Source organism: Orycteropus afer, unplaced genomic scaffold (assembly GCF_000298275.1).
Source record: "Orycteropus afer afer isolate SDZICR_OR568_19922 unplaced genomic scaffold, OryAfe1.0 scaffold00694, whole genome shotgun sequence".
Classification (NCBI taxonomy): Eukaryota; Metazoa; Chordata; class Mammalia; order Tubulidentata; family Orycteropodidae; genus Orycteropus; species Orycteropus afer.
The window spans coordinates 116,430-124,758 of NW_006922281.1; the positions used below are offsets into that span (position 1 = coordinate 116,430).

Genomic DNA, 8,329 nt, shown 5'->3' on the forward strand with positions numbered 1-8,329 from the left:
CTTGTGGAAGGAAAAGGAGACCAAGTCCCTTGTCAACTAAATTATGACATGTAAGTGTAGAGCGGATATATTCCTGAGGTAGGTCAATAAAGTATATTGCTGGCTTTGCCAACTGAAAGCAAATGGCTTCTGGTGTTCCTCTGAAACAGGTATGGAGAAAAAGGCATTGACCAGCTCAACAGCTGTAGAATCCAGGAGATGTAACCATTTGCTAAAGCAATGAAACCACATCTGGAACAGCAGGTGCAGATGGAGTCACCACATGCTTAGATTTTTTTATAATCCACTGCCTTTCTCCAAGATTCATCCATTTCTTACATAGGCCAAATAGGAGAGCTGAATGGGGATGTAGTGGCAATCACTACCCTGCATCTTTCACACCTTGACGTTGGCAATCATCTCTGTAATCCATAGTGGTATTGCTTTTGGTTTACTATTTTCCTAGCTAGGGGCAGTTCTAATGGCTTCCCCTTGGCTTTTCCAACCGTAACAGCTCTTACTCCACATCAGTGATGCAATGTGGGGGTTCTGCCAGTTGCTGAGTTTGTCTAGTCCAATTATACATCCTGAAACTGGTAAAATCATTACACAGTGGGTTCAGGGACCCACTTACCCAATGTGAGACGGACTTGAGAATCCATTAATTACCTGACCTCCATATACCTTTACTGACTGGTGAGCCATAGGGACTTTTTGTCTCTCCTAGAATTAATGTCAATTCAGAGCCAGTGTCCAGTAACTCCCAAGTCTGATTCCCCCCACATTGACTAGCCACTCAAGTAAAAGCCCACAGATCCCTTTAGGGAAGGTTGGGAGAAAGATGAACAGTATACATTCTTGGCAGTCCAGTAGAATCCTTGCTCAAGGGGTTGTTGGTCTGTAAACTGACTCAGGTCTAGGAACTGACTGAGAGGTGATTCATGTTAGACCACTGTTCACTTGAGGTAGAATTCTTCTGCTTGTACAGATCAAGTAAATATCTGGTAGCTTTCCTATCTATTTCCTTCCTGAGAAACCATGACTAAGTAGCCAACACTGTAACTCAGTTAAGAGTCAGGATATTCTGACCACTCCCTTGACTCTGGTCTCTATTACAATAACCATGCTCACTTTCCCTTCAGTGTAAGTGTTGCCACTTGGCCCTCTGGTGGAGTAGTGCCTGAGGCATTTGACTGCCAACCAGAAGGCTGGTGGTTCAAATCCACCAGCCACTCCTTGGAAGGAAAACTGGGCAATCTATTTCCATAGAGATACCGTCTTGGAAACCCAAGGAGGGGTCACTATGAGTCAGAATTGACTTGACAGCAGTGAGGTATTTTTTTTTTTTTTTTTTAATTTGGCCCCTACCATCACGGGGTCCAATCTGCCCCATTGCAGTTAGGTATCTTAATTCAGTTAGGGCAGTTCCCACTATCAAATCTGACTAACACAAAAAGTAATTACAATAGTCTTCAAGGATGCTGGGGCTCCCTTCACAAATGTGTTCCTTACTGTTGTGGTAAAAGGTATGTCCTCTAGGCACTCCACGGGTGGGTCTGTGAGCCCAACCTGATAAATCCACTCTAACATGCTAATTTCCCTAAGTCTTTGCATACCTTCTCCTACAGTATACAAAAGCAGGTGTGGCATTTCAACTGGACTTAGTGTAGGCCACCACATACTCCATATTTCAGTGAAACAGCCAAATAAACTATTAGATCCTTTCCTAACCTTTCAACATGAAACACTGAACAATTTGTGCTTAGTGGACCCCTATCAATAAACTCAAGACTGATTCAGCTTTATGTTCCTTGTACCCTTAATAGCCGTTAATACACCCTTAATAGCCATTCCCACATATACTCCCCAGGTTTGTTTATATGTATTAGAAAAAAATCAAACAGTTCTTTTGGAGTGTAGCATACGTCCTCCTGGGTTACACTTTGTACTTCACCTGTCGGGGGTCACTGGGACTCTAGTTATAGGTCTAGAAACAAAAATGGGTGGTGGAGATGCGCCATGGGGGCACTCAGTCCCGTTCTGTAAGGCATCTGCAATGAGGTGATGGCCCAGGCACCAACCCACAGGCTGTCTCAGACAAAACTCTTCAGGCACAGCTGGATTAATCTCATCAGATGGGGATGGAAAGGATATGGTTGAGGGGGGGGCAGTTTAGCAGACAAAGATGGAGCAGCCTCTTCAGACTGGATTAAGGTTGGTTCTACCATACCTGTGGCTTCCAGCCAAGCAAAAGACAGGCATAGGAGTTGAACATTTACCTGAGGTAGATACACTCCTTGGAGAGAACAATTATGGGAGAAAGAAGGGCTGTTTATGCCCAGGGAGACAGCTCATGGGCGCAGGGGTGCGTGGACGGATGGACACAGGGAAGAGGTGACTGTTGGAAGGGGAGCTGTTGTAGTGTGGTCAATGTCATGAGACAAAGTATATGTGAATCAATGTGAACTGCTATTTGGAAAGTGAATTTGTTGACTGCTAATCAGAAGGCGGGTCTAACCCACCAGCCAGCCCTCGGAAGAAGAGTGAGCAATCTACTTCCATAGGGATACTACCTCGGAAACCCAAGGGGTCACTATGAGCCGATACTGACTGGACGGCAGTGAGGTTTTTTTTTTCCCAACATACAAGTGGCAACATTCAGGTCTCTGACACAGTGGCCTTGAGCTCATCCCTCTCACCATTGTCTCTATCAAAAGTAGGACAAACCAACCAGCTTCCTTATGCTTCTTATTTAGGCAAAGCTGTAAAGTATCAGATATTCAATCTCGGAGGGCTTTGCCTCTAACAGATACCTATTCATGGGGAGTACTTCTATTGACACCCCAAGCCACGGACTAGAAGTGCCCTCTTTACTACTGGAGGCAGAATCATTGGTACCAACCAACCAGACTTGAGAACTAATTCAGAAGATCAATCCTCAGGATTTTGTTCCTCTAGAATCTCTCCTGGTACTAGATGTCTTAGGATGGTTCTCAAGAGGAGCAAAAGCAGTGAAAGCATTTCACATATAAGTGAACATGCAGAGATTTAACTCAAGGAAATGGCTCACGTGAATGTGGAGTCTGCGAAGTCCCAAACCCACGTGTTAGGTGTAAGGCTGGAGGCTCTGACTGCAGAGAGTGACCAACTCAAAACTGGTAGGTCAGAAGGGAGGTTGCTGCTTCATTGCAAAAACGGAACGGCAGATGCTAACAAGTCAGAGGCGGGACATAGCGCAACAGTGACCTTGCTGGAACATCCATTTACATCTTGGAGGCGGGCCACAGCCCCAAGGAAACTCCTCTTTCAACTTGACTCCTTGCTCCTACCAGATCTCATCACGGTAGTGATTACATTATATTACATGATGAAAGAATAATCAGTCCAGTGTCTGCCAAACTAGAGAATCATACCCTAGCCAAGTTGGGGACCTAACATTAATTCATCACACCTGTTAATAGGTTGTATCACTTGGCAGACGAGAATCTGCAGATACAATTAATGCTCCTGAGTGGGAGACTATCCTGTCTGATCACATGAGCTGTGGGAAGGTCAGACCCAAAGGTGCTCATGGCTTCATGCAAGCCTGGCCAACAACCCACTTCACAGCCCCGGCCCCTCTTGGTGGTCACTCTTCTACCCACGCCTGGAGAGGAACTCCCATAACTGTCCACCGAAGCAGGACTTGAGGACAGCGAGGCCCATGAGAACCAAGGCACGTGGAGTGGGGATGGGGGCTTCTGGGACTGTGGGGAGGGGGCTGGCCCTTCTCCTGAGCACAGCTGCTCTGCAGCTCCAACTGTCAGACTTCTCATCTACAAGCTCTTGCCTGTCACAGCAGACACTGGAGCTGAACAACCCTAAAGTGCACACTGAGGGCCACGAGGACCACACGTCACGGGGGGCAGCCTGTGGCTCCGGGCCCAGTGGAAGCACACCACCGGCTGCCCCTCCCCAGAGAGGGGCTGGCTTTCTCTCTGGAGTTTCTGCTGCCTCTGACCACATCGTGGAGGGCCCGAAAGGGCAGTTTCTGAGCATGCTCAGTCTGGACCATGTCACAAATGAGGGACTAAGAGTTGGGGGTCACATGGCCTCCAGGCAGCAGGAGACTCAAGCTCAGGCCTCTCTGTAGGGGGGCTTCTTTTCCTCAGGGTTGATGGGGCCTGGTGCAGGGGACGTCCCGCTGCCAGCACGTCCTGTGTCTCCTCCATTCACTCATGGGGCCTCAGGCCGGTGGCTCTTCCTGTGAATGACCAGCTGGGACTTCCAGTCAAAGCCAAGGCCACATTCACCACAAAAGTGGCGCCGCTGGCCAACGTGGCTCTTGCGGTGGATGACCAGCTGGGACTTCCAGCTGAAGCTGCGCCCACACTCCTCACATGGGTAGCTGCGTGGGCCTGTGGGCGCACGCCGGGCACAGTGGTGTGGCTCTCGGGTGCTTGGTGACAGCCTGACAGCACCCCTCATGGCTGGATGCCCACCCACATGCAGACGCCGGTGGATGACGAACACTGACTTCCAGTCAAAGCTGCGGCCGCACTGCTCACACCTATAGGACTTCCTTCGGGATGCCGCTGGCTCCCGCCCAGGCTGTGGAGAGGAGATCTGGCCTTGGGGCCCTGATGGCAGTGGCCAGGCTCCTCCCCAGCCCAGGGCCGTCTCACATGGGCTCCCACCCTCAACTCCTGCAGGGGAAGAGAGAGCCATGAGCTTGTCCTGATGCTGGTGCCCTCGGACCTGGGATGTGTGTGCAGAAGCAGCAGCACTCACCAGAGGGGAGGACCGGGTGGCTCCTGGCCTCCGCTTGTGGATCCTCTGGCTCAGTCACGCTGTACACCTCAGGCCTGGGCAGCGGCATCCCTGTTGGGGAGAACAGAGAGGTCAGGTGAGGGTCTAGAACGTGGGACCGGAAGGTGTGGGGACTGATGGCAGCGACACTAGTCTGGGCTTCGGTGGGTGACAGAGGTGCCTCTAGGGAAGGAGGCAGAATAGGTGCACGGCCCTGGGGATACCTGTAAACAGGGGAGGGCGTGGCTGTGAAGATCCCACCCAGGTGCTTGCTGATGTTGCTGAGTTCCCTGGGCCGGTAATGGCAACTGGACCAAAGCATGCAAGGGGACGGTGGGGGTGGGATGCGGCAACCAGGGGAGCCCAGATTCTCACCCAGGGAGACCACCGTCCCGTACTTCTCCAGCATCGCATCCCAGTACAGCTCCTTCTGTGACGCGTCTAGCAGTCCCCACTCCTCCTGCAGGAATGTGGCCCAGTCACCTTCCATGCCTGCCTACACAGCAGCATCTCGGCCACCAGGGCTAGCCCAGCACTGGAGGAGCTAAGAACCTCCAGACTTCTCTTCAGGGCAGAAAACCCACCCCAATGAGACCAAGCCACTGCTAACTAGGTTGCCAAGGGTGCAGTAATGGATTCCTGGGGGTAAATCATCTTCTGGCCAGAGCCTTTGTGACTCCCACCAGGTGACTGGGTGGGACTATGCAAATGTGAGGTGGTTACGGCCCCCAAGGGGACTGTACAGCTTGCTAATAACAGGGGAGAAGGCACCCTTGTGCCTTGGAAATAAGGTGCACAGAACCCTAACATGGAGATTGGTCAGTTTTGCTCTCCGCTAGGCTTAAAATGAGCCCTCCCAGAGGTGGAAAGGGGACTATCAGTAGCATAAAGAAAGAAAAGCCAGGATTGGAGTGCATCCTTGGGCCCAAGACCTGTGCACGGAGACGGCAAAGATGACAGACAGGTGGCAGCAGCAGGGGCAGCACAACAGAGTGGCTGGCTTAACTGCTCAAGGAGCAAGAGACTGAGCGCTTTCAGCAGGGCCTGTCGGCAGAGGAGGTGCACCCATTTGCAGGCCTCAGAGGGCTCTGCTGCACTTGCCTAAGCAGGGTGGAGGCCAGGCTGGGAAACCAAGGGCCAAACAGAGGCATGCCTGTGGGCATGCCCATGGGGAAGCTGTGCTGACTGAAGAACTGTACCCTCGGTGTTCCTGGATGTGAACTGTAACCTATATGTGGTATAGTGAATTACTTGGTATGGTTTTCTAGCCATAGTCTTTGTGACTCCGACCAGATTATTGGGTGGGACCATGCAAATCGGGTGTATGGAACTCTGATGCTGGGATTGGTTAGTTTTGTCACCCTGTCAGGCTTAAAATGAACCTTCCGAGAGACAGAGGGGGGATCCAACTGCCATCAAGAGAGAAGAGCTGGAGGTGGAGTGGATCATGTCCTTGGACCCGAGATCCCTGTGCTGGACCTCCTTGGCAGAGATGCCCCAACAGAAACGCCCGGCTGGGAGATGAAGGCAGAGGACCCAAGAGGCATGAGACACAGTGGCAGGTTTGCTGGTCACAGAGCAAGAAAGCTTAGTGCCCTTGAGAAGGAGGCTTGCTGGTGGAGTGGGGTACACCTAGGTGTACCTATTGGCAGACCTAAAAGAGCTTTGTAACACTTGCCTGAGCAGGGCAGAGGCCAGGCTAGGAGGTTAAGGGACAGAGAGGCGTGCCTGAGGACACAGCAGAGGGAAGACTGTCCTGATCCAAGAACTGTATCCTGAGAGTGTTCCTGAACCTGAGTAGTAGCCTGGGACTTCCCTAATAAAACTCATAACCCTGAGTATTGTCTGTGAGTTCTGTGTAGCCATTGCAACAAATTACCAAACCCAGTGAAGAAATACAGAGTGCTGTGGGAAGCACAGTTGGTACAAGAATTGGCAAAAAGGTTGGAGGGTGGGGGCATGTCTGATCTCTGCCTCAAAGGAACCAGCTTTGTGCTGTTGATATGGATCTTGATCCTTTTCTCCCCACTTTGTGAAGTTGGAGGAGGAAGCCACCACCACATCCTTTTTTGCACCCTGGTTTAAGGACAAATTTCTTCCCCACAGAAGAGACCATTGGTCCATCTCCCTTTCCTTCAAGACCTGGGGCCACTGTCTGTGAAACTGACTTTACTTTCTGGTAGCAGACAGCAAGGAGCCACCAGCCACAGGGCCTAGGGAACTGGCAGAGCACACGGTGGCTGCCAGAGACACGCCCCTCCCACCTGGGAATGCTCACCTGAATCCTGGGAGGGAGGAAGGCCGTGGAGGCCGGCTTCTGATGGTCAGGACGCCTCTCGGAGAACGGGGCTGGAAGCGGAGGGGCTGAAGGAGCTGGGAAGCAAGGTTGATGGCAAGGGTGAGGGCGGCCGTGGAGCTGGGGCGGGTGAGGAGCTGGCGTTGGTGCGGTCACCTCAACCTCATCCACCAGCAAGCAGGACCACTGGTGCCAGCCACCTGCCCGCTCCTCTTGCCACCTCGGGCTTCAGCTCTGCACACCTCCCAGGACCCCAGCCCACCCGGGGAAGTCCACACGCCCTCCACGAGCCCCCAGAACCCTCACCCATCTCCTGCCGCTCGGCATCCGGCTCTTCTTTCACGCTGCAGCTGAGCTGGACCGGCCCGTCCACCTGAGCAAGCTGTGGGCCCTCCACGGGGGCTGCCCCAGAGGGCTCTGCTGCTCCCGACGGCAAGGGGCCTCCTGCCTTCCGGGCTGCTGGGCGCACCTCCCGCCCTAGGACATGGGCCGTAATCTGAAGCGGAAGAGGAAAGTCATGGGGTTTGAGCCTTGCTCTGCCCCCTCAAGCGCCTCCGCAGGCCGGACCGATGGCGCTCACACTCACCCAGCCCAAAAGGCGCCCAGGGTCATGCTGCAGCCCCTCGACCAGGGCCACGGCCTCCTCGGGGCTGCCGGGCTGCTGCCCCCGCACCCAGGCCTGGATCTCGGGGGGCAGGGCGCCCAGGAACTGCTCCAGCACCAGCAGCTCCAGCATCTGCTCCTTGGAGCGCGCCTCGGGCCGCAGCCACCGGTGGCACAGCTCGCGCAGCCGGGCCAGGGCCTCGTGGGGCCCCGCCGCCTCCTGGTAGCGGAAGCTACGGAAACTCAGCCGTGCGGCCTCGAGCTCCTCCAGGGTGGCTGTGGGGTCGACGGGGGGCAGGCGCAGGGGGCCCGGCGGGGATGGCATTCTTGTGTGGAAGGTCTTGTTGGAGCTGCCAGGAGGGACCTACGGAAGAGAGACGGTCAGTTTGCTGGCCAAGGATCCTGCCCAGCGGAGAACGACACAGGCTCAGACAGGCCCAGCCTAAGGCAGGCAGAGGACCCTGGGCTGGCCGTGGAGGAGGCAGCTTCCCGGAGGAAGGGGTCACAGGAGCAGTCCGATGACAGAATGTGAGAGGAGAAGGGAGCCTTGGGAACAAACACCCGGGAGCAGGGCACCCAGGAAACTGCAAATGTTCCCTGGAAGGGGGATGGGGCTGCTGGGAGACGAGGACAGGGAGGTGACAAAGCAGCATCACAGGCCTT

The 8,329-nt window shown here is 53.7% G+C and overlaps 1 protein-coding gene across 1 annotated transcript; it reads right to left on the reverse strand.

The window, feature by feature from the left end:
• Nucleotides 1-4,194: 4,194 nt before the first annotated feature.
• ZNF446 (zinc finger protein 446) lies at nucleotides 4,195-7,991 on the reverse strand. The gene is made up of 6 exons (XM_007957013.1): nucleotides 7,650-7,991; nucleotides 7,370-7,559; nucleotides 7,046-7,140; nucleotides 5,029-5,227; nucleotides 4,750-4,839; nucleotides 4,195-4,664 (listed from the first exon to the last, which is right to left on the reverse strand). The coding sequence occupies exons 1-6, from the start codon at nucleotides 7,989-7,991 to the stop codon at nucleotides 4,195-4,197; spliced, it is 1,386 nt and encodes a 461-aa protein (XP_007955204.1).
• Nucleotides 7,992-8,329: the final 338 nt, after the last annotated feature.

Excerpts from the sequence above, each read along its gene's own strand:
- ZNF446 (XM_007957013.1), bottom strand. The coding sequence starts at position 7,991 with ATGCCATCCCCGCCGGGCCCCCTGCGCCTGCCCCCCGTCGACCCCACA. Across the intron at positions 7,141-7,369 it reads TGCCGAGCGGCAGGAGATGG|CTCCTTCAGCCCCTCCGCTT; the intron begins GTGAGGGTTCTG and ends CTTGCTTCCCAG. Across the intron at positions 4,665-4,749 it reads CCACCCGGTCCTCCCCTCTG|GAGTTGAGGGTGGGAGCCCA; the intron begins GTGAGTGCTGCT and ends CTTCCCCTGCAG.